At 41.7% G+C, this 24073-nt stretch overlaps 1 protein-coding gene across 12 annotated transcripts in view; it reads left to right on the top strand.

The window, feature by feature from the left end:
• The window catches only part of USP6NL (USP6 N-terminal like), a 144230-nt gene that overhangs the window by 77860 nt on the left and 42297 nt on the right, over positions 1-24073 (top strand). For 11 of the 12 annotated variants that reach the window (XR_009558227.1, XM_035128060.2, XM_035128063.2 and 8 more), the window contains 2 exons: positions 15313-15352; positions 20342-20422. Coding sequence is in view for 11 of the 12 variants with exons in the window: in XM_035128060.2 (XP_034983951.1) it covers positions 15313-15352; positions 20342-20422 (121 nt within the window). In the remaining variant the exon portion in view is untranslated. Of the gene's footprint in view, positions 1-2258; positions 6396-15312; positions 15353-20341; positions 20423-24073 lie in introns of those variants that run through there. The other variant, XM_035128068.2, reaches the window with a different exon arrangement.

Here is a 24073-nt window from a genome sequence, read left to right on the forward strand (position 1 = left end):
ACCGGTTTTGGACGATATAGCCTATATGTGCAAAGCATGTGCTCTGCTGCTTAGCTATGTCCCCTCCCCACTGTGCTTGAATGTATAACTGCCACGCTTGTCTGAACAATGTAATGGTGTACTACTGTGCAGCGGCTTTAATTTACAAGTCAGCGTTGAGGAGTCCTTTCGTTAACCATTTCCCCAAGGGAAATTCATAAGTAGACCATTTACACAGAATTTCCATAGAGCTACCAATATCGTGCTACTTAGCGTGCATGAGCCTTGCATTTTTCCAGAAAATCTATTTGCGTGGACACAAAAAGTTCCAAGTGTGTATGTGTGTTTGCTTGTACATCTTTCATCAAGAGACAGTACTGTAGCTGGAGCACTGGTATTTGATTGAGGGCAGGTAATGCTTATCCAGTTAGCTAGGTTGTATGAGAGTTCACTTTCAAAGCTCATACCAATGACAAACTTAGTTGGTCTCTGAGGTGCTACTGGAAGGATTTTTTGTTTGTTTGTTAAAACAGCCAGTCTGCCATAAACATATGGTGACTTGGGATCTCTTACCAAAGCGGTAAGGAAGGAATTGCTCTGCAGAAACCCATGTAAGCGCTGTGCCTGAGAACCATCAGAGGCGAGATGCACGCATGGGACCTAAATGTGGCAAGAAAAGCTCAAGGCCCTCTTGCTTCTTCCCACACCACTTCAGTACAACATTCAAAACACCCACACTTAATTAGCACATACATCTAATTAAGCAAGTGTTCAGAGTTGAAGACCAAGGCTGAAGCACAAGCTCAGTAATTGCATAGTATCGTTTGTATATTTATCTTTAGCTCCTTGGAAACTCATTCGAAACTGCAGGACCTCTGCTTAGCGATTTGGTTTCTCAAGCATATAACTACTACAGGAACCTTTGCTTATGTCTTGAGGGCATGGCGGCACCAGCTCTACTCAGCTGTTGCTCCCTATACTGTATTCCCTTTACTGTGTTGATATCTTCCTTTCTGCACCTGCCTCAGCATCCCCCAGGTGTGTTTGTGCTGTCACATCTCTTCTCAAGTAAATACATTATTTTTATTTATTAAATTTGTATACCGCCCTTCACCCGAAGATCACAGGGTGGATCACAACGTAAAAATACAAAATGAGAATGCAAAATACCTAATAAACAAAACAACCCCTCTCCTACCAACACATTTAAATAACCAGAAAATGTCCAGTCAGCCAAAAGCCTGGTTATAGAGACATATTTTTTGCCTGGCACCTAAAGATATGTAACAAAGGCACCAGGCGAGCCTCCCTGGGAAGAGCATTCTACAAATGGGGAGCCACCGCAGAAAAGGCCTGTTCTTGTGCTGCCACCATCCAGACCTCTTGTGGAGGAGACACCCAAAGAAGAGCCTCAGAAGATGATTGCAGGGTCCATGTTGGTTCATATGGGGAGAGGCGGTCCTTGAGGCATTGCAGTCCTGAGCCATTTAAGGCTTTATAGGTCAAAACCAGGACTTTGAATTGAGCCTGGAAACTAATTGGCATCCAGTGCAGTTGGGCCAGAATTGGGATCACATGCTCAAACCATCTTTGCTGCGTCTTACGATTTGCACACTCAAATGGCATAAGAAATCCAAACAAGTCAGTTGGCACACTATTGTGGCTGTTCTTGAGTAAATAAATGCGTTTGAGAAGAAGTAAGACAATATACTGCTTGAAGGTTCGAAGCCGCATATCTTGAAGGATGAGTGCCCTGCTGTTGCTGGGAAGTTAAGGCCTTATTAAGGGGGTACTGCATAAGGATTCATGGATTTTCGGCAAATGTACTTATTATGTCTAAAAAGGGTGTGCTGCTTACATGTTATGTGTGGAGGCCCAGCAGTTGCATATATTGCTGTGATGTACAGTTGTTGGGAAACCACTGTTGCTCATGAGGCCCTGCGTACTGCAACACTTTAATATTGGCTGCTTAGCCCTTTAAAACATTGTAAGCCCATCATGTTATCTTATTATCCTGTGCGGTCTTATCCAATAGGTAGATCGCTGGACATCTGTGGCAGATTGCGTGACACTTAGTGGTTTCCCCCCTCCCAATAAAGCTTTGGCTCCCCTAAAAAAAAAGCTCAACAACTCAATGGGTGATCACAGTCAGTATTTTTATAATGCGAGTAGATTACAGTCTCTTGGGAGTGGGACGTGCCTGTCCTATAGCAATCTGGGAAGGTATATCAGGATTGTTATCTCAGTATTGCAGATGGGGGTGGGTGGGGCGGGGGATAGAGAGAGTAAATGAAGACCAGTCTACTAAGTCTATGGCTTCGGTTGACTAGCCTATCAAATATTTCCAGTTGTTGTTGGAATCCCATCTGTCTCCAGAGACAATGAAATGGGCCTCCAGGAGTGAAGTAAAAAACCGCTGGAGAATCACAGCACCTGCTTTCGCTGCAGAGACCAGTAGCTTGTACCTGCTGCCTTCCGCATTGTTTTTCATGTGTTTGCAGCACCAAAGTGACCTCTCCAGGACACAAACCTGGCTAGTGTGTATGGAGGTCCTGGCTGCCCAGACGACAAGGCCTCAATGGTGTGGTCCAAAGGAAAGGAAAGCAATACATTTGGCACCAGCTTGGCTGCTTATCATTTGATCCTAGTGAAATATTGCCCAATATTCCCACAGTATCACAGCATCTTATTCCATGATGTCAGGACTGGGCAAACATTTGTGTGCTGAATTTGGTAGGGGTGTAGGTGGAGCCACAGCAGCCGAAGGGTGGAGCCAGAGGCAAAATTGTTTTGCATTTAACTAATATGCATTAAAGAACTCCTGCTTCAGTTTTCACCATGGAAACCACAGAATTCCCAGTCCCACGCAGATGTACTCAGAAGTGTCAGTGGAATTGATTAAGTGGTCAACATTTTTCTTTTCTTTTTAGTTCAACAGGCAAAAGCAGCTATTCTGGAAATCAAGTGAAAGTAGTTAAATTCTGACTTTAGTTGTAATTGTCTATCTGGGTGAGAGCAAACACTAATACTCAGGGAAGACCCACTGGTTATCAGTGGTCTTAAAACTTAAAACTCTGATCTGAAGGAGCCAGGAATCAGTAACTGCATATCTCAGAACATATTTGTATGTCCGGCACAAAGTTTGGGGGATGCAGACTGCAGTGGGAAAGACTTGTTTTAGTCCTTTTCAATGGAGCTAACTTAAACACTGTGGAACTCCACTTCCAAAGATGGTTATAGCCATCTATTCTGTGTGAACATTTTTACTTGCAAAGTTTTAGAATCTAATATGCTTCATTGCCACTAGTTGTTGTAACTAACTGGCCTCTGGAATATTATCAATTATTAAAATTCAATTTTATGGTAATGCTGAATTTGAGCGTGTTGGTTGGGGACTGGCAAAAGAACAAAATTTACTCGTGTTCTAATTTTAAAATGAACCTGTGGAATATATTGCTACAAATAGGGCTCTTAAGTGAATCAGATGTATTTGCTATAAAAATGCAGAAATCCATTATGTTAATAGTATGTCATAGTTGCAAAGTTAAGCACCCGTAAGTAAAACAAAAACACCCCCCCCAAAAGGTGTGTAATATGTAATACTCCGTTTAATGGTCTTTCCACTAGCATTTTGCATTACTCAAATTATTTTATGCTCAAATTAGTTGAATTCTCAGGGCAGCTACCGGTAGTAGAAAACAGATCCCAGCTTTCAAAGGAAACTACATGGGCTGCATTTTCCCATGCTATGAGATTTGGCTGATGTTGCTTCTTTAAAACCTGTGTGCGGTCCAAGAATAGAGATGCGTGCATGGGCAAATGTATTGTGGAGAAGGCTTGTGGCTTACCCAAATGCAGCGGATATATGATGCACAAGTTGTATTTCCGTCACGTCCTTCAGAAGCTTCTATATTTTCAGCAGCTGAATGTTTAGTGGGTGACTAGTTCTCTATTGCTACTGCCGTACTTAGGAGGTTTCAGGGCATGTCTAAAAGGCCGTGGTACCCTGTGGTGCTTCTGCCCTGAGAATGAACCAATTAAATGGGGGGGGGGTTTGATTTCTCCCATCTCCCAAGTTGGCTGCCTATAACTTGCAAAGTGGAGATTTCTGTGCTCTCTAGGACTGACCAGAAAGGATGGGGTTGGGTGTGAGCCAGCATCGTGCCATTCCAAACTGAATAGGTTGTGTGCCAGATAATTCATTTCTCCTTCAGACTTGGACCTGCAACACTCAGCAGTACAGAACTGGCCCTGGACCTCATTATCTAGACCTCTTACTGTCCCAGGAACAGCCGGGCACATGGAAATTGAAGCTTCTGAAACAAATAGAGATTGTAAAAGAGAAACATTGGCAAATTTACACTCAAAAGCACCAGGGCAACCTAATAGAGACCGCGGAGCTGGATTGGGATAATTTGTGGGGTAAACAAACCCACTAAAATCAGTATCAACTCATATACAAGAAAATACATAAAAAAAGAAAATACATTAAATTATTACAGTGGTACCTCGGTTTATGAACACAATTGGTTCCAGAAGTCTGTTCATAAACTGAAGCATTCATAAACTGAAGTGAACTTTCCCATTGAAAGTAATGGAAAGTGGATTAATCTGTTCCAGACGGTCCGCGGAGTACTCAGTCTGAAGCGTACTTAACCCGAAGCATGGGTGTAATTGGTTCCGGAAGTCTGTTCATAAACTGAAGCGTTCATAAACTGAAGCAAACTTTCCCATTGAAAGTAATGGAAAGTGGATTAATCTGTTTCAGACGGTCCGCGGAGTACTTAAACTGAAGCGTTCATAAACTGAAGCGAACTTTCCCATTGAAAGTAATGGAAAGTGAATTAATCCGTTCCAGATGGGTCCGCGGCGTTTGTAAACCGAAACTTCGTAAACCGAGGTGTTCAGAAACCGAGGTTCCACTGTACACTGATGGCATTTGACACCGTTACGATGTAGCTATATTAATGAAACAATCTTGCCATTATGCTGGAGAGGCTGCAATAGTATACAGTATAGGCACAGCATTTCACATGTGGTGGATGTGGGAACATATAAAACCCTTCTGGCAGAGGTTATGTACAGAAATAAGCTGTATTACGGGTTAACAAGTGAAAAGTACCCCAATTTGGGGATTATTAAATATTTTTTTAAAGAAGGGCAATCTGATCTTCATTATAAAGAACTAATTACTTAGCATGCATACGAGTGGCACAGAATTGGCAAGGATTGGAACATCTGTGTATCTCTCATTGGAAACCAAATGCATGACCTATTGCTTTATCAGAACAATTAACAAAGAGATTACATGCATTGAATAATACAATTGATATAGATGCTTTTGTTGAAATATGGAATCCATTTATGAAATAATTTTCTGATAACCCTGAAGAATGGCAGCCACCAAAATCACAGACTGGACTTTGGCAAACTTACATAGACTGATTCGTCCGGCAAGGGGTGGGGGTCGGGATAAATTGGATTCCCCCCCCCCAGTAATTGTTATATAATACAGCCACCACCACCACAACCTCTTCTAGACCTGAAGACACTTGAGAAACTTTCCCTAGAGGACAGGATAAAGGGAACACAATAAATTGCATTGAAATCAATGAAAAGAAATTCAGCAAAGGAGTACGTTTAACAAACGGGAACATTTCATATCTGGCTTGGAAGAATGAAATGCACAATTTTGAAGGCTATTGTTACATCCCTTGATGATTTTGCCCATCACTCCCTATTGGAGAGTAAGTGTGGGAGGGTCCACCCCCATGGTTTGAACAAATGTACATGCAATAACTAGGGAAGGTAGTGCCTGATTTTTTTTCTTTTTCTTTTGGCAGACCTAATCTTCCTTCCAGTCTGATTGTCCCCCAAAGCTTTACATTATTGGTTTGTATCAACAGGCGCAGCTCCAGCAATTTTGGCAGAGCTGCTTCTCTTTTCTCAACCCAATGATCCAAAGTATAATTTTATCTGCTAGCTCGTGAGAGTTCGTTAAAGTGCTGAACATGTTTTGAGAAGGGATTGCTAATGCAAGGGATTATGGCTCTGCCTGGGGCATACATCAGGCAATAGAAATCTGTCTTCTGTGTCATGCTAAGAGGCTGGCATGTACCCTTCTTTCTATCACACTTCATTATTTAAATGCAATACATTATAGCAGCAGGTGGGAAAATGAAAATAATGAGCCAAAGAAATAGATTTCATTCAGAATTGAAGTACATTAAATGTCTCCAAGTGAAATCATTGACTTCTCTTTTTTAATCTAACTTTATAAGGGAATATTTTGATAAGCACAACTATATGCTTTTCTGTTCCTTCTCCTTTTTGTGTGCACAATAGGCTTCAGTGGTGTAGTCTTCAGTGTTCTAATCTTAATCCCATTGCTATCCTGAGATTCCAGCTATTTCCAGGTAATTCATTTTTAAAAATCTAAGGAACTGATGGCCTTTGCTCAGTCCTTACCTTGTTATCCTCTGTCAATAGGTAAACCTAATTATGGGTATCTAGTTTGATTTTTTTAAAAAATAAAATAAAAATCACAGTGGTTTACAACAGGAAAGGTAAAAGGTAAAGGACCCCTGGATGGTTAAGTCTAGTCAAAGGCAAATATGGGGTGCGGCACTCATCTCGCTTCAGGCCGAGGGAGTCTGCATTGGTCAACAGACAGCTTTCCGTGAAACATAAAACCAAACAATAAAATCATAAAAAATTAAAAACAAGGTAAAACAAAAAGAAGTTAAAGGCAAACATCAATAGACCCTTGTGAGGGACTCTTAATTGCCTGCACAGGACTGGTGGCATTTATCAGGCATTTAAAAGTTAAAGGTAAAGGGACCCCTGACCATTAGGTCCAGTCGTGACCGACTCTGGGGTTGCGCGCTCATCTCGCATTATTGGCCGAGGGAGCCGGCGTATAGCTTCCAGGTCATGTGGCCAGCATGACAAAGCCGCTTCTGGCAAACCAGAGCAGCACATGGAAACGCCGTTTACCTTCCCGCTGTAGCGGTTCCTATTTATCTACTTGCATTTTGACATGCTTTTGAACTGCTAGGTTGGCAGGAGCTGGGACCAAGCAACGGGAGCTCACCCCGTCACAGGGATTCGAACCGCTGATCAGCAAGCCCTAGGCTCAGTGGTTTAACCACAGCGCCACCTGGGTCCCAATTCAAAAGTTATCAGGCATTTAAAAGTTAGCACATAAAATATAGTTATAGTAATAGTGTAACACTTTTTCAGAACACAACATTAGAAAAGTAAACAGTGACCTTGACTCAATGTTTTAATTTTAGTGTGAGCATTTAAATAGACAGGTTCCTCAATAATAAGAGTTAGAATACTTTATTATTATATGGGTGGGGAGGACCTAATATGTTGTTTTAAATTAAAAAGAAGATGCGTTGTTTGGACATTCCTGGGTTTGTGTTGGCATCAAATGCTTTATCCCTATTCCTCAGGGGCATGTATTTGGTTTAAAATGCAGTAAACTGAACAGGCTCTTACAAAAAAACCAATCCCAGCTAAGTCAGAGGTGTCTGTAAATCTAATACCGAATTTAATGAGCCTATATAACTTGTCACTTGACATTTGGAATTTCTGTAGTGAAAGTGGGCACCTCCAGAGTTTTTATATATTGCCTCAGTTCTGATGAGGTGGTAGAATCAGCTTTTGTATCGCGTATCACCCTCCCAGGGGTACCATGTCCTGTTTCTAAGCACCTTGTTGTTTCTGTAGCAAATCTGACTATAGTGGTGGTCAAAACCTACATTTGCAGACCATGTATGATAAAGACCTTTGTTTGAAGGACATTTGCGCAACACTGTCCCAAGGAATACATTTCAGCATGCATTTCAGCTGTATTGGGGCAGCTGTCATTCTGAAATAAGCGTACAATATAAGCCTGAGATATAACTTGTGTGGGAAAACTTTGCCCTTCTTTCTGATGCAGCCCTTTTGTAGCTTCACTTGCTGGGATACAACTCCTTAATTATGAAAAATGGCCTCCTATAATAATGGCCATGGCCATATATCTGGGTGAGTTACAGAATTGGATGTTATAAGATTTGAGCTAGCTTCTGTAATAGTCTTAACCGATGAGTAATGCGAGTGTTGCTTTTGACACATTTTTTTTGGAAAGATGTATGAAAACCAGCACCAGCTGCCTCTGTGTGTGCAATAAATTTAAAGATCCAGCTCCATTCATCACTTCAAATCTATTCTCAATGTGCTTCCCTCAATAAAGCACATTCTTCAGAATTTCTGGCTTTTTCCGAAATGCCGCTTATGTGCTGGAGAAGCCTTGGTATTTGCACTGTTCTTTTTCCTACGCACAGTCATAAGAATGGTATGGTAATATTACACTTCTCTATTCGTAAGAGGATTTATTTGCCATTAGACAAATTTTGCACTGAAACCTGTCTCATTCTACAGAACTTCGCATACTGTGAACCTGCTTCTTTGATTATTATTATTTTTTAAATCAACTTTCTGGTCTTCATGGTGACCAACAGGTTAAATATAATACAGCAAATGCATGCTATAAATATTTAAGCAAGGCATTGAATATGTAGGACTTCCAGCAGATAGAATTTGTACTCAGGTACTAATAGCTAGCTGTCTCTCTTTTGCAAGACTTGGAAGAACAGATGATCCACTGACTTGCTGTGACTCCCTTTTGGCAATTCCTTTTATTTCCCTCCTTCAATTTTCCTTTGGAACACATATCTTCGAGGAGAGCTTTAGGGAGGTGAGGTTTGCAAAATGCTTGGATTTTTAAACCATTATGTGGGTATTCTTACTTAAGCCCTGTCATTATAGAGATTTGGATCCACTTCCTTCATTGTTGTGTATGTAACAATCCCTGGATTGCATGGTGTTTCTTATCTTAAATGTGGAACATCCCGTAGTTCAAGCCTGATCTACACATGAGACAGAAAGCATGTGGTAGAATCATGAGGTGGCTATACTATTTGCCGTACTATTTGATACTGCAGGTGGGTGATACCATTTTTGAAGGCTCCGCTGCATGTATATCCATGTAGGAAGAAAACTTATAGCAGAGAGATTTTTTTGCTGAGCTAGTTTTCTGCTTGCAAGTAATGGTTAAAGCAGGCATCCCCAAACTTCGGCCCTCCAGATGTTTGGGACTACAATTCCCATCATCCCTGACCACTGGTCCTGTTAGCTAGGGGTCATGGGAGTTGTAGGCCAAAACATCTGAAGGGCCGCAGTTTGGGGATTCCTGGGTTAAAGCATTCAAAAGAGGTGTGAAATAGTTCGGCCCAATTCACCACTTCATTCCCCTGTATGTGTAGACCCAGCCAAGGAGAAATATAGGGCAGATGCTATGCCTCCCATATTCCCACAATCTCCAGATATAGATCTTGGGGAAACAAGATAGTGGCATTTGTAATGTACAGTGTATACAGTATCTCAATCCTTATAACAATAGGAACAGAGGGAGCTATTCCAGATTGTTGTCCTCCTGATGTCTACTCTGACAGGCAGTGGCTCTCTAGGGTCAAACCTATTCACCTGCTAGCTGATCTTTTTAACTGCAGGTGCCAGGGATTGAAGGCATGCCAAAGCCATGTGCTCTGGCACTGAGCTATTCTGTTCCTAAATCCTATAATAATGTAGTTTATCATTCTACCCCTATTACAGTTGGAAGATCAAGGCTGGGGAAGAGTGATTTGCCTGCCTAAGTGAAGAGATTTGTGCAGGATCAGAGAAGGTGCTGGCTTGGGCCTCTTAATAATACTGCACCAGGTTTTTGTCAAGGAGAGAACGACTCCCTCCCTATTTTAGGGTCTCTGCACCTAGTGAATTCATAGCTGAGGCAAGATTTGATGTGACACCTTCTCAGCTCAAGACTCTTAACCATTAAAGTTCACTATGTCAGGGAAATGGACTACGTCAGTTGTCTTCAGGCTTTGTAAACTTGGTTTCCACCCTATATCTATCTGTCTGTCTGTCTGTCTGTCCGCTATTCTCTTCCTTTCACATCTTTCCAATATGATGAGCTATGAAAGAGGGCAGCTGGCCTCCTTTACCCTTAATAGAGCAGATTTTGTGGGTGCAGCTTGTGGAGATGAGAGAAGCTTTATGCGCTGAAATTATTCTGCCTCCCTTTACCTTTATAAGGTAGCCCCTGATCACTACATTTGGGCTTTTTCTTTCTCTGCTTCTGAAAGAGCGTCGTCTTCTTCTTTGGCGATCACTCGTAGCTGAGTAAGATTGTCTTCCATAAACACGGTTTTACAACGAGTCCATAAGTGACCGTGGAGGCCAATTCTGGATCCACACATCCTTCCACAGTGGGGACATTGGTTTCCGGGTGGGAGTTGATCACGGTGTGGATTTGCCAAGCACGTTTCTCCCTTGCGTCCTGAGTTTGAGTGTCTTCAAAGATGAGTTGTCTTGGAGATAGGCCATGAGGTTGTATTCTGTTTGCATAAGGATATGGGGGAACTTTGAACTTTCCTCCCTCCTCTTTCTGATTCCACTGTGCTTGCTGTTATGCAACCTGTGGAGTGGGCCTGCATAGTTCATAGAGGCATGCAGACTCCTGTTGCTGTATATTCATAAGCTGCACCAACAGAGTTTGATTTGTGTAGGCAGACTTTGCCTGCAAAGAGCCAAAGCCTCTTGAGAGTTGTGTGGGCAGGAGTGCACACACTGCGGAGGAGAGAAGGAGGGGAATTGAAAAACACACACTTTACAAACAGGAGATGTAAAGCCTGGTATTCCCTGGCTGCAAGGATCTAAGAATTCCACTTCGCCATGGATACAACAGCGCTCTCATTGCTCTGTTCCCACTTAGCTATTATCTAAGTTAGAAGAATATCTGAAATAAGAGGGGAGATGGGGAGAGCATAACAGGGACAGGCATCAATAGGGCTTGTGGTCTGTGGCTCTTTTGGAAGCAGGCTCTTGTTAGAATACCAGATTCCCGCATTTGAGTGTGGGCGAAGGGAGACACAGGAGGGGCATCTCACTCAGCTTGATATTAGCACTGAAATAAATAATAAACAGTTAACAACACAAACTCCTCTGTGAAGCCTTGTGGAGCTTTGCCTTTGAGTTCCGTAGCGCCAATCCCAACGTTATAGCAGCAGACATGTTTACCACCTATACAGAAAATTCCTGAAGTGTGGTGGTGCTAGACTTTTTATTAAAGATTTCTTGAATTACAAAGGTGTGTGTAGTGTCACTCATATTTTAACATGTATCATTTTTGCAAAACAGTTTCATTTGTTAAGACACTAAGAAGAAAGAGGGGAAAACAAGGTAGATAGGGGATGGGAGGGTGGATGGGGGTGACAGTAGGTGACTATGTTTCTGTTTTGCTTAATATATGTAGGGCTTGATGTCAGCTTTGTTTGTATTGGTACTCCTTGTGTTCTTTTGATGGTGAGAGAGATTTGGGTTGGCCAAGGGGGGTGTAGTTGTTCATTTGTGATTGGCTATGATGGTCTTTGTTTTCATGTGTGAGTGGGGTGGGTGGGTATTTTTGGGTTAGGTTAGCCATACTGCCCACACCCTACATTTGAAGCATGTTTGCACCACTTGTTAAATTTGTACTACAGTTCCCAGGGTTCTTTGAAGGAAAGCAATGGCTCCTAGCTTTCTCCAAAGAATTCTGGGAATTGTAGTACAAATTTAACAAACAAACAATAATAGTTTGTCAAGGGTGCTGATAACTCGTGGCACCCATGAGAAACTTACAGTTCCCTGAATTCTTTACCATGACTGTTAAAATGGCATGAGAGTACTTTAAATGTCTGGTGTGTATGTGAATACTTTGTTTGCAGCAAGGAGCACGGATAAAAACATGGCAGACTTGCTTTAAAATGTTAAATGGTCCTAGGAGCAACTAATCAAGTGAAGAGTGTCCATGTAATGCCACTGTCTGAGCATCCTTGAAGGACCATAGCAATCTGCTTTCAGCAGCTGGTTAACTTGCAAGGAGCTAGCTTCTCCTGGGCATTTGCCAAAGGCCTCACTCGAACACATTTTGGAAACAAATCAAGACATTTCTGCTTGGGTTAAAATTGGCATCTCTGTGTGTGCAGGATAGTGTATTTAAAAACATACTTTTGAAAAACAACACAGATTGGTACCCACTGAAAAACTCTTTTTTTTGGGGGGGGGTGTAACTCACCAGCCCAAATACCTAAGATAATGCATTTATTTTGACAAGCCAAGGGAGTTTTAAAGCATAAGGCCTACTGTGGTTGTCCTTGTTTGAGCTGTGCTCACAGTCCAGCACAAAGCAGTTGTAGATAGTAGTGCAGAGTTGGTCTGACCTTTTATTTTAAATTTCTGTGCACCAGATTTTAGCAGGCAGTTACTTCTTGTGAGCTTGGTGCCCCCAGGTGCAGAAGTCTCCATCCTTGGACCTGATCTGTTTTACCGTTAGAGTTTTTACTGTGGTAGAAATTACCAAGAACAAAAGACACACCTATTTCTTCTATTCTAAAGGGTGTATTGATTTGTTTTTATTTTACTGTTTCATTTGCTTATAAACGACACAATACCAGCCATTGCTGAGCGCTTTAAAGCCTCATTGGTTTCACTGAAAAGAAAGTTAAGTATCAGCCCTTGAGGCGACATACAGAAGTACATTTCAAATGTGCCTTTTTTTCTTTACATAGCATGCTTCTGTGTATTTTACACAGAGAGGCAACTTGTCAGCCATTCATGAATGTGGTACAGGAACATTTCTGGTGGTTGGGTGTCTCCTCTCGGGTACAAAATATTTATGGTGATAGAAGCCGTGGCCCAAATTTAAAATGTATTATTTTGTGAAAGCCCCATGATATCTTTTCTCCCTGTTCTTTTAGTGAGCAAGATTGAACTTTTAAGGACCTGAGACTTGAGTTTAGATTCTGTTTTTAGCCTGATTCTCATCTGGATATGTGCTATGTGTGTCTTAAATAGTAACTCACTTTGGAGTCAGACCGCTCTTAGCTAAAATGTAGAGCATCAGAGATAGCTATAAATGCAATTGCTTTCCATGTAGACACAATTTAGTCTTTTAAGCTGCAATAGTCTTTAGTGGATGTCTAGTCATTTCATTTAATCACCCCATAGCACTTAGAATCTTGTCCTGGTAATGTCAGCACTATTTAATTACCACCATAAACACCATCCCGATACTCCTAACATAGGAAGTTGCCTTATACTGAGTCCCTCTAGTTCACTATTGTCCTCACTGACTGGCAGCAGCTCTCCAAGGTTTTAGGCAGGAGCTTTTCCCACTCCTACTTGGAGGCGCTGGGGATTGAACCAAGGGCCTTCTGCATGCAAAGCAGCTGCTCTACCAGAGAACTAGGGTCCTTTGCCACAGTGAACAGAAACTAAGAACCTTATATAAGATGTGCAATAAAATGGGTGTTGGTAGTGGCTCCCTTGGGGAACACTGTAGCTTATTTAGCATGATATGTTTGTGGCCCATTGGTGATATGGTACAGTAGAAGCCTAATTCTGTAGTCAGAGAGCGCACATTACAGCAACCCCCTGTCCGGTCAGTGCTTTGATGGGAGACCACAGGGGACCCTGTGTGTGCTAATTTATTGGAAGGAAAGTAGAGATAAATGAGTAACTACCTCTCTCCCACCCCGTCCCAAAAAACCCTCCAACCAAATCAACCAAACTTGATCAGAGAATGCTGGTTGCTGTGGGAAAGCTGAGTACAATGGGCAAGACACTGTATTGTCAGTTCTGCTAAACAATCAAACTGCTCCCCCCCCTCTTTTTTAAAGATTCAACATGAGAACGAGCACCCCCATGGCAGCTGTATTGTGCAGACTGCACTCTCCCATTTTAAGCAATGCACCAACTGGCAATACTGAATTATTAAAATCACTGATGAAGTGGCAGCGGGAGAAGTGGCAGAGTAAAATTAATACAATCCAGTCCAACCCTGTAGCTTGCTCAGCTGGAATAAGAATGTGCATCTTGAGAACTTGAGCAGTGTGCGTGGTCAGTGAGCAGTAAGCTGTAAATTGCTATAGCGAGCATCCGAATTAATACTGGCATTCTGATCATCCTTTCCAAAAGCTTGCATATTATTTATGGTGCACTGAGACTTGGATGCAGAGCCTCTATGCAGCTGAAAATAAAAAATTAATGGAACAGTATGAGCCAGACAATTCCTGCCTTACCAATAGCCCTCCTCCTGTTTATTTTACACAGTTCGCACCATGTTGTGTCACAAGCAAAGAGCAAAAGTGAAGGAGTATAAGAACCACAATGTCTGTTTGGTGGGGAGCTTGTGCAGGTTGAACAGCATTACATGCTACAAAAAAATGGAGAAGGCAAGAACCCTTAAGAGTCACGAGCCGGTGTAGAGATCAGTCTATTCCTTAAAAATCAGTTCACATACTGACCCAGCCAAAAGTCACTGGCCCAGTTTGGATGATTATATGTTGGCTTAATAAGCCCAGATAAGCATGAGACTTTTACCAGTAGCACACTCTGTCTCCATGCTGCTCCTTCCCTCCATAGTTCATTGGGAACTATGGTTGGCAACAACTCAGGATCTTAAACCTTTGCTTGTTCTGACCTGGTGAATATATCGGTACTTTTCCCTGGTTTGACTGAAACTCTGATTAATAGCAGACTTCCAAGTTTAATTGTGGCATGTTGAGGATGGAGGGAAAGTTGCACAACAGTTCTAAGCATATTACTAGGCAACTCCAATTCACCACTCCAAACTCCAAGCAGTCTTTTTTTTATCTTGACTTCTGCCTTTAAAAAACATCTTATTTTGTGTGATTTGGATGCAGATTTGTAAACTAATTTATGGGTTGTGAAATCACCCACCCAGGTGATTCGCTAGGTATTGATCTGTGTTTAAAACTGATTTAACAGTCATTCCACAGTACAGAATTTGACATAGTCATTAATTTCAAGTATTGTTCAATTGAATTTTCTGAGTGCTAAAGTCGAAATAGATTTTTGGATATAACCCAAGTAAATATTTGACTGTTTTATATGACTAATACATACTTGTCCATCCTACTTCATTTTAATCTTCTCTCTCTACTGTAGGCCCATGAACCTTTCTGCTTTAAAGACCTTTAAAGGTCTTGTAGAATGTTCTGCAGTAGAAACAGCACCACCCCGCTTTGCACTTGAGCTTCCACTGAATTTTATCCCCAATCAGAGGATTGTAATCAAATACGTCCACTGTTCTGTTTTGCAATTGGCTCTTAAGTCTTCATCTTCTGCACCATGCCTCTTAGTCTCCGTTAGCAGCAATCTGTTAGAAACTATCATTTTGTTCATATTCAATGGAAGTAATATTCTCTTCTTTCTTTTTAGCCAAGAGGAGTTACCTGTCCATGATGCAGCAACAGAGAGGGTAAGTTCTTCATCTCTCACTTTAAATGATCAGTGATTGTTCTACTCAGTGCCAAAGTTATATGTGGGCAGATCATTGAGCATATGAAGCTGTCTTGAGTCAGACCATGACTCAAGGCTAGTGCTATCTGCTCCGACTGGCAGTGCTTCTTCTAGGTCTCAGGCAGTGATCATTGCCAGCCCTTCGACCTGCAATTCTGTAACTGGAGATATTGGAGAGTGTAGCTGGTGCACAGAAAGTGTCTTATACTGAAGCAGAACATTGATTATACTATGTTATATACACCAGGGGTAGGAACGTGGCCTCCTCCGGTTGTTGTTGGTCTCCATCTCTGACTAGCATGGACAGTGGTCAAGGGCAATGGTTGGGAGTTGCATTACAGCAATACAGTGGTGCCTCGCTTAATGAACGCCCTGTAAGATGAAATTTTCGCTTAAAGAAAGGATTTTTCTAGCGGAGGTTGCCTTGCTAGACGAATTCGTTTTACGAAAAATTCGTCTAGCAAATCACGGTTTCCCATAGGAATGCATTGAAATTCAATTAATGCGTTCCTATGGGCAAAAAATTTTTTCCAAAAAAATTCAATGCATTCCTATGGGATTCGCTAGACGAATTTTTCGTTATAAGAATAGACCCGTGGAACGAATTAAATTCGTCTAGCGAGGCACCACTGTAGCTGGAAAGCACCACATTGGCTGCCTCTGGTACTCCTTTGTCTACAGTAACTGTCAGCGACTCGCTAGAGTTTCAGACAGACATTCCCAGGGCTACCTGCAAATGCAGAGATTGAACGTGGGACTTTCTGCAGGCAAAGTGTGTATTCCAGCATTTGAGTTGGACTGAGTTCCAACAGAAGACTGGGAAATTACTGTTTACGCAGGGGCGGACTTTGGTGTGATGGTGCCCCAAGCTAAGCCAAAATTTGGTGTCCCTTACCCAGCTCTCGCACCGTGCCGGGCTTTAGGAAGGAGGCATGAGGACTCTGGCAGAGTCCTAGAGCGCCCCCCCTTCCCAGCTGGACAAGTGCTAACTCGGCTTAGGGAAGGAGGCGGGAGGACTCTAGGACCGTGTCAGAGCCCTCACACTTCCTTCCCATAGCCAGGCAAGTGCTTATCGATTTATGTTGCACAATCTGCATGGTGTTTTGGCCCAAACCTTGTGTGCTGAAGACTTACTTGTGCCAACAAATTCCACCACCCTCTCTGCATTCCACAGATTACATCATTCTTAGACTTGGCTGTGCTGCAGCTGAGGCTGCTGTGAGTCAAATTTAGCGCTCTCTGTTAGATGTTCCTATTAAACCGATTTCCTTGTTCGTGAAATCTCTCAAAAGTGCCCCTCTTACTCAGATGCGGCAAGCTACTTTTTCTGCCCTTGCTCTTGGTGATTATATGGCATTGAGTGTCGTCAAAAGAAGGCAGTTTATGTAGTCCCCTTAGAGCTGTTAACACTCCTAGGATCAACTGAAAGGTCACTTGCCAAGAGGATGCTGAGCCCTGCTAGTCTGGGAAGGTGGAAGAACCACTTGTGTTCTTTTTGCAGCTGTTTGCTGAGATTCTACTTAATTAAGCCTCTTTAAATTACACCTAGTCCAGGATGCTCTCTAACTTAAATGCCCTCTGAAAACTTTTGCTCTTATCTGAAGAGCCAGAAGCTATTTTCATCTAATATATGGGAGAATAGAAAATAGGGCCTTTTGTTACTACTTTAAAAACTTTAGGAGAATTTAGGGCTGAATTTTGCATACTCCATAATTCCACCAGTATATCCTTTGTGCAGGTTTTAGCAGAGATTTTTGACCTTGCATTTTTGGTTGCATCCATTGCAGTGGTACCTCAGGTTACAAACACCTCGGGTTACAAACACTTCAGGTTACAGACTCTGCTAACCTGGAAATAGTACTTCGGGTTAAGAACTTTGCCCCAGGATGAGAACAGAAATCACATGGCGGCAGCAGGAGGCCCCATTAGCTAAAGTGGTACCTCAGGTTAAGAACGGACCTCCAGAACGAATTAAGTTCGTTACCAGAGGTACCACTGTATTTGACTTATACTTGACTTTCAGATGGAAATGATGAAAGTTTGTGGGTAGGAGCAATTCCCAGTAATTGCTGGGTTGTTGCTACTTCTCTTTTTTGCATAATCTGTAATCTTATAGCCAATGATTTTAGGAAAGAGGAAATTGGGGTGTTAAATGTTGAAATCACAACTTACCAACTACTGTAATCAGCATTTGCTCTAATTGTGCATTGGAGTGTTTTGATAAACTGTAGAACATAAGAGTCAGGAGAAGGAGCTGATTACAGAGGCTAAGGGCTGGTCTTCATGAAAAAGTTCAAGACGTGTGCCCAGAACTTACGTATCTCTTATGTATCCTGTACCCCCCAAAAAACATAAAGACGGTGCATGTTCCCAGTGCTATGGTCACAAGTTTATGAAGCCTTTTGTGTACCCAAAACATGACTTTTGGTCATTACCCAGAAATTGCAACTCAACTCAATTCAAAGTAAAGTTTACAAGAAACTAGGGAAATGAGCTGCTTAAGCAAATATCTACTCCTAACATCTGTCTGCTTGTCACTTGTGGGTGGAATATCAATATTTCTGAAGTTTAGCTATGCTAGGACTACTTAAGACAGGCTTCCTCAAACTCGGCTCTCCAGATGTTTTGAGACTACAATTCCCACCATCCCTGACCACTGGCCCTGCTAGCTAGGGATCATGGGAGTTGTAGGCTAAAAACATCTGGAGGGCCGAGTTTGAGGAAGCCTGACTTAAGACTTTGGGGAACATCAGTGTAAAAGCTCTTTGGGACTGTTTTTTATTTTATTTACAGGAGTGTTTATAAACTGCCAAGTAATAAGAAAAATATCATGCTGGTGCACCATAAATTTATTAAAACATCATAAAATTATAGAATAATAAAATACAGAATGACTAACACTGAACTGAACAAATTCTCTAAAAACTGTTGGCAGTCAGGGGAGAAAAAAAATAAGGTTGCAGGTGTTCGTCTGATTTCAGTAGTAACACTGTTCCAAAATACAGGTGTCACTGTAAGATCAGGGAGATCTCTGATTCACATATGCAAAGGAGAGAGGAGGGTACCGGAAGTCCATTATAGCTATGCTATACAGAAGCTGCAAAAGGATCTTCGCTGAAATACTCAGGGAGCTATTGATAAATCTCCAATTTTTAAGCCAGCGAAAAAACTGTCCTGAATAGCATATTTGGGAAGCATTGCTGCAGAAGCTAAAAGTTGTTGCCCACAATTTATGATGCAGTCAACTAGCTGGGGAACAAAACTCACTAAAATGCATTGCTGCACATTTAGTTTCTTGCACATTCTCTTGTGGAAGTCAAGTGTGTGCTATTTTCTCTGAGAGTGCGCATTAGTGGGAAGAATCTCTGCTTAACATAATATAAAGTTACTATGAAATTGTAGGGATTCAGATAAGACCCTTCCTAAACACTGTTACAAAATGTTTTCGTTGGGTAGACTTTGCTTGATGAACGAATGCAAACCTTCCATAGGTATTTATCAGCAAAAGGAAAGATTATAGCATGCACAGTGGCTCTGTTCCATTTAAGTGTTGTGAAGTGGTCTTAAATTACTGTAATTATGTCTGTCTTTTGAATAACCTGTTGTTGCTTAGTATCTCTTTGCAGTGCAATGCTTTGATTAGGCTGTACAGTGGCATTTAAAATAAACTCCACATCTCCAATGGGTGTGGCAAAGTACAGAGTGGAGTACTGTACATAATTTTCATTGTAACTTTTACTGGTCAGAATCTGGAGGTTGTTATATGGGAGATAATCCAAACTTCGTATGTACAGTTAAGTAGGTATTTCTGGAATGGGCAGGTTCAGGGTGAAACTGACTTATCTACACATTAAGTGGCTGCTGTTGGCATCAATCTGTCTTGGAAGACAATGGAGTGTACTTTGGGGGTGAAGTCAAACCACTCTGTTAGTAGCACCAAAGTGATCTCCCAGGATGCAAGCTTTGGCAGTATGTATGGAGGTCCTATGACAAGACCCCTCGCTGATGTGGTCCAGAGGCAAGCAGAGTGATATGTTTGGCACCAGCTTGGCTGCAGAAGAATTCTGTTTTTATTGCTTATTGTATTAAAATTTGAATACCATTTGATTTTTTTTAAAAAAAATTATGCACAGCACATAATTTCTAAACAGGCAGGAAACTAATTAAGTGGTCGGCCAAAACCACCAGCAGCTTCCAAGTTATCCAGAAGAAAAATGCTCGGGGACCATTCACTTAGAGTAGAAGCTTTGCAAGAAGGAGGTCCCAGGTCTGACCCTTGGCATCTCCAGCTAAAGCAACCAGGTGGCAGGTGCTGGGAAAGCCTTCTTCCTGAGGCTCCCCAAGTGTCACTGCTGGCCAGAGGAAACAATAGAAGACTAGCTGAGAAACAACCACGTGGTCACTGCCAGTTGAAGGCATATTGCAGGGGGCAACAAACCTTTTCAGCAGGGGGCTGGTCCACTGTTGTTGTGGGGGGCTGGACTATATTTTTTTGGGGGGGGGAAATGAACGAATTCCTATGCCCCAGAAATAACCCAGAGATGCATTTTAAATAAAAGCACACATTAGAAGGCGATTGGGCTGGATCTGGCCCCCAGGCCTTAGTTTGCCTACCCATGGCTTATTGCTTAATTCTGCTTCAGTTTAGATTTATAGGTGGCCTTATTTGCAAATATTATTTGTATTTTGATTTTTAATTTAATTTCTAATTTAATACGTGCTTTTCCTCCTTAGCCCCTCTGTATTGGTTGGACATGATCAGCATCATGTTAAGGCTGGGGAGAAGAAACCCCAACATATTTCATTTGCATTTGATTTATAATACTTGCCATTGATTTTTCTGATATGAAATGCGTAGCTGCGTCTGTTCCTAAATGCCTGTAAATGTCCAAACATTCTTTAGTACAGGTGAGATGAAGGGAATAATGCACTCTAATTTTATTTTCAGCAAAAGCAGCTTGAAATTGAAAGAACTACAAAATGGCTGAAGATGTTGAAAAGCTGGGAGAAATACAAGAACACAGAAAAGGTAAAGTTAAAGTGCTTCCACAGGCAGTTGCATTTACTGAATGCAACAGTATTAAATTGGATTCTGTGATGCCGGGCTTTCATTTTTCTCTATCATAGCTTTCATTATAGCATTCATTTTAAACAACAAATGCACAAAGAGCCTTCCATTCAGCTAGTTTCCAAGAGTCTCATTGCTCTGGAAGTTAAGCCACAGAAGAATAATTGCTTAGGAAGTACCAATTTTATAATTGTGCAGTAGGAATGGAGATGGTGAACACAAGCAGAAAGTCTTGAAGTTTCACTTAAATGTGTGCATGTTTTGGTTTTTAAAAAAATAAAAAACCCAATATTCACTGGTAACATTCAGCCTATTCTCTCTCTCTTGTGTGCACACAAATCCCTCCCTGGTGTGTTGATCTTCTCATGCTGCAAGATTCTGAAAGGCATTGATGCAAAAATAATAATGTTTCAGGAAATACATACGCATTACTATACATCAGTGTTATAGCTCAGTTAGTAGACTGTGATATTTTAAATCTCAGAGTCATTGCTTTGAGCCCCATGTTGGGCAAAAATAAATAAAAAATCCTTGCATTGCAGGCGGTTGGACTAGATTATTTACTTATTTGTTTATTTCTTTGAATGTAATCCTGCTGGTAGGGGTTGTCTTGTTTTGATTTTATATTGGCCATTCTGGGAGCCTTTTTGGCTGATGAGCATGAGGCACAAATGCTCTAAATAAATAATAAATAATATGTAAATGCCTGAAGGAGTGGCTACTACCCTACCCAACCAATTTAGGCCAGTATTTTTCAGATCTGCTGAGTGCCTCTGCCTTCAGAGATGAGGCCGGTGCCAACTACCGGTAGGGCGTTTTTGGCTATGGTGCCCAGTTTATAGAGTAGTCTTCCCAGAGAACCTCACTTGGCACCAATGTTTATGTCATAGGTGCCAGATGAAAACCTCTCTGTATGTTTATGTTATATGTATATGTATATGTGGGGATTTGAACCCTGGCTTCCCCAGGTCATAGTCCAACCCTCTTAACTGTTACGCCACACTGGCTCATGAACATTCCACATGCTCAAAGGAAGCTTTCTAGCTATAGAATGTCGACAGGCAGTGAAGCTTCCATGGTAGAGTCTAAGGAGAAGGAGGAGCTTCGCATCTAGCAGGAAATACAACCAGTTTGTCTGTAGGAAGTGGGTTGGAGGTGCTGAGGTTTGAGGGAAAGAGAAGAGCAGGAGAAGATGGTCTGGGAGGAAATCCAAGCGGGACAGAAGGGACTTGCACTGTTGGATAGAAATGTACAGGAAAGGAAGATTTGCAAGATGGGAGGGATATATAGCAATTTGCTCTTGGTCATATTTCTCTTTGCCAAAGGGCAGAATCCTGATTTATCCGATTTGGGTCGAAAGTGCTAAGAAATGGGCTTGGACCATCACTATGTTTAACGGTGTCCATCTAACAGAAATAACAGGGTTCTTGTAGATGCAAAAACATTCTTTCTTTCCTCTCCTAACTGCCCACAAACCAGTTATGTACAAGTGCAAAATTTGAGACCCCCAACCCCCCAATTTCCATGTTGGGCATGTTTTGGAACTACTTTCCTTTTAATAATCCCATTAAAATTTATTATTATTATTATTATTATTATTATTATTATTATTATTATTATTCTCCTACTACAGCAGCCATTGTATTAACTGGTACATGTTTTGTGTGCTGCATTGAAAAAGAACCTCAGAAACTTAAGCACATTGCACCAATTTGTGATACAGCCCTTTCTCTCTGGAGGCTCTTACTATTCAAAATGTTTTACTATTTAGCCTCCCTCCCCCCCCCCTCCCTCCCTCCCTTTGTTGGTCTTTTCTAAAGTTGGGAAGATAAATGCTGGCAAAGGCATTTAAGGACGTTGAAGCTGTTCTGTGGAATGTAAGGGAAGGAAACATTCACTATTATTTTATTAGAATGGTCCCTATCACGCCGATTTGGCAAAGTTTTTGAAAATGGATGATATGCCTTGTGCAGTCTTGGCCAAGCCTCGATCTTGACTTCAGCTTCCTATCTCTAAAATGGGCATAAGTTATTGCCTTAACTTGCAGCATTGTTCGGAGCACAAGGACAGCAAAAACTTCTAAAGCACTTCTTAAATCTTGTGTGCTACATAATATATAAATTGTAGAGAGGGAAGTACCCTGTTTCTCATATTTTAAGACATACCCATAAAATAAGCCACAGCAGGATTTTTAAGCATTCAAGGAATATAAGCCATACCCCGAAAATAAGACATAGTGATGGGCGCAGCAGCAATGCCGGCTGCGGCAGGAGGAGGAGGAAAAAAATAAGACATCCCTTGAAAATAAGCCATAGTGTGTTTTTTTGAGGAAAAAATAAATATAAGACATGTCTTATAATATGAGAAACACGGTACTTGTTCAACACGCCCCCTCCCTAACATGCGTGCGCGGCACACACGCCCCAACAGCCAATAACCTGCAACCTTTCTTTAGTTGCCTAGGGAATCAACACGTTTGCCTCTCCCGTGTGCTGCTTGACAGCCCTTCTTGACCTGGTGCTTTTGAGTTTATGTGTTTGCATCTTAATTATATCCTGCAGCTGAGATAGGGCATATCAAGCCATCAATCACGGCAGGCATTAAAGCCTCCTTTGTCCTGGTGTGACCATTACTTCCAGGGTGCCTTGAATAAAAATGTCATTCACTGTATTCACATTCAAATGTCTTCTTTGCTGTGCCATCTGACTCACTTGTTGATGGAGTAGCTCTCTGACTGAGAGAAAAGAAATAAGGAAGCATCAGGGAGGAGGGGGGAGAAACTGCCAGGCTTGAGGTAGCTGAAAATAATTTAGAGTTTATTGAGAGACTCTGTGTCAAATTGGCCCCTTGTTCCCCATTCCCCTGTCCATAGCTTCCAAAGAATAAATAAAAGCGTCTCTGAGATTCAGAAGGAGATAGCAGCAAGGCTTCCTCTTGCTGTCCCATCTCCAATTCACGCAGAATTCAATGAATGAGGCTCCATATGGTGTGAAGCCTCCACGTGACTGTAGTAGCTATGGGTTCTAGCAGCTGCTACAGCCACTTACAGATCACTTCTGTTTATTTATTGTATTTAGATAACTCCATGTAACCAAGCTTACAACGAGAATCAAAATTAAAAATGGATCCAGCAAAACATATACAAACAATACAATAATAAGTGGCAAAGAGAACACTGATTAGCCCTTCCAACCCTCTTTGTGAGCAGTTTCCAGCTAACACATCATGTCAGTGCAAGGAATTCTGCTTATGGAACAGAACTCCCTCCACCCACACATGCACCCCACAGCCTCCCGATATCTGCTCTGGAAGGTTGGGGAAAACCCCAGAACATATTTAGTGGGTGTATGGGGGTTAGAGGAGTGCCGTGGCACAAGTGGAAATCCTTGCAGTGATAGAATGAGTTAGTTGGATACTATTCTGTGTCTCCAACACCATTTTGCTTGCTTACTTTCCATTTTGGTAGCACCTTGGACCCCAGAGCAATTTCTGGTGCTTTGTTCCCTGTTAATTTATTTTAACTCTTAATTCCTGGTTATTTGAGTCCAGTAAGAAACCAGGTGCTCTGAAGAGAGAAAGGATGAAAGAAGAGAGGATGAGGGCTCTTTGCAG

Source organism: Zootoca vivipara, chromosome 10 (assembly GCF_963506605.1).
Source record: "Zootoca vivipara chromosome 10, rZooViv1.1, whole genome shotgun sequence".
NCBI lineage: Eukaryota > Metazoa > Chordata > Lepidosauria > Squamata > Lacertidae > Zootoca > Zootoca vivipara.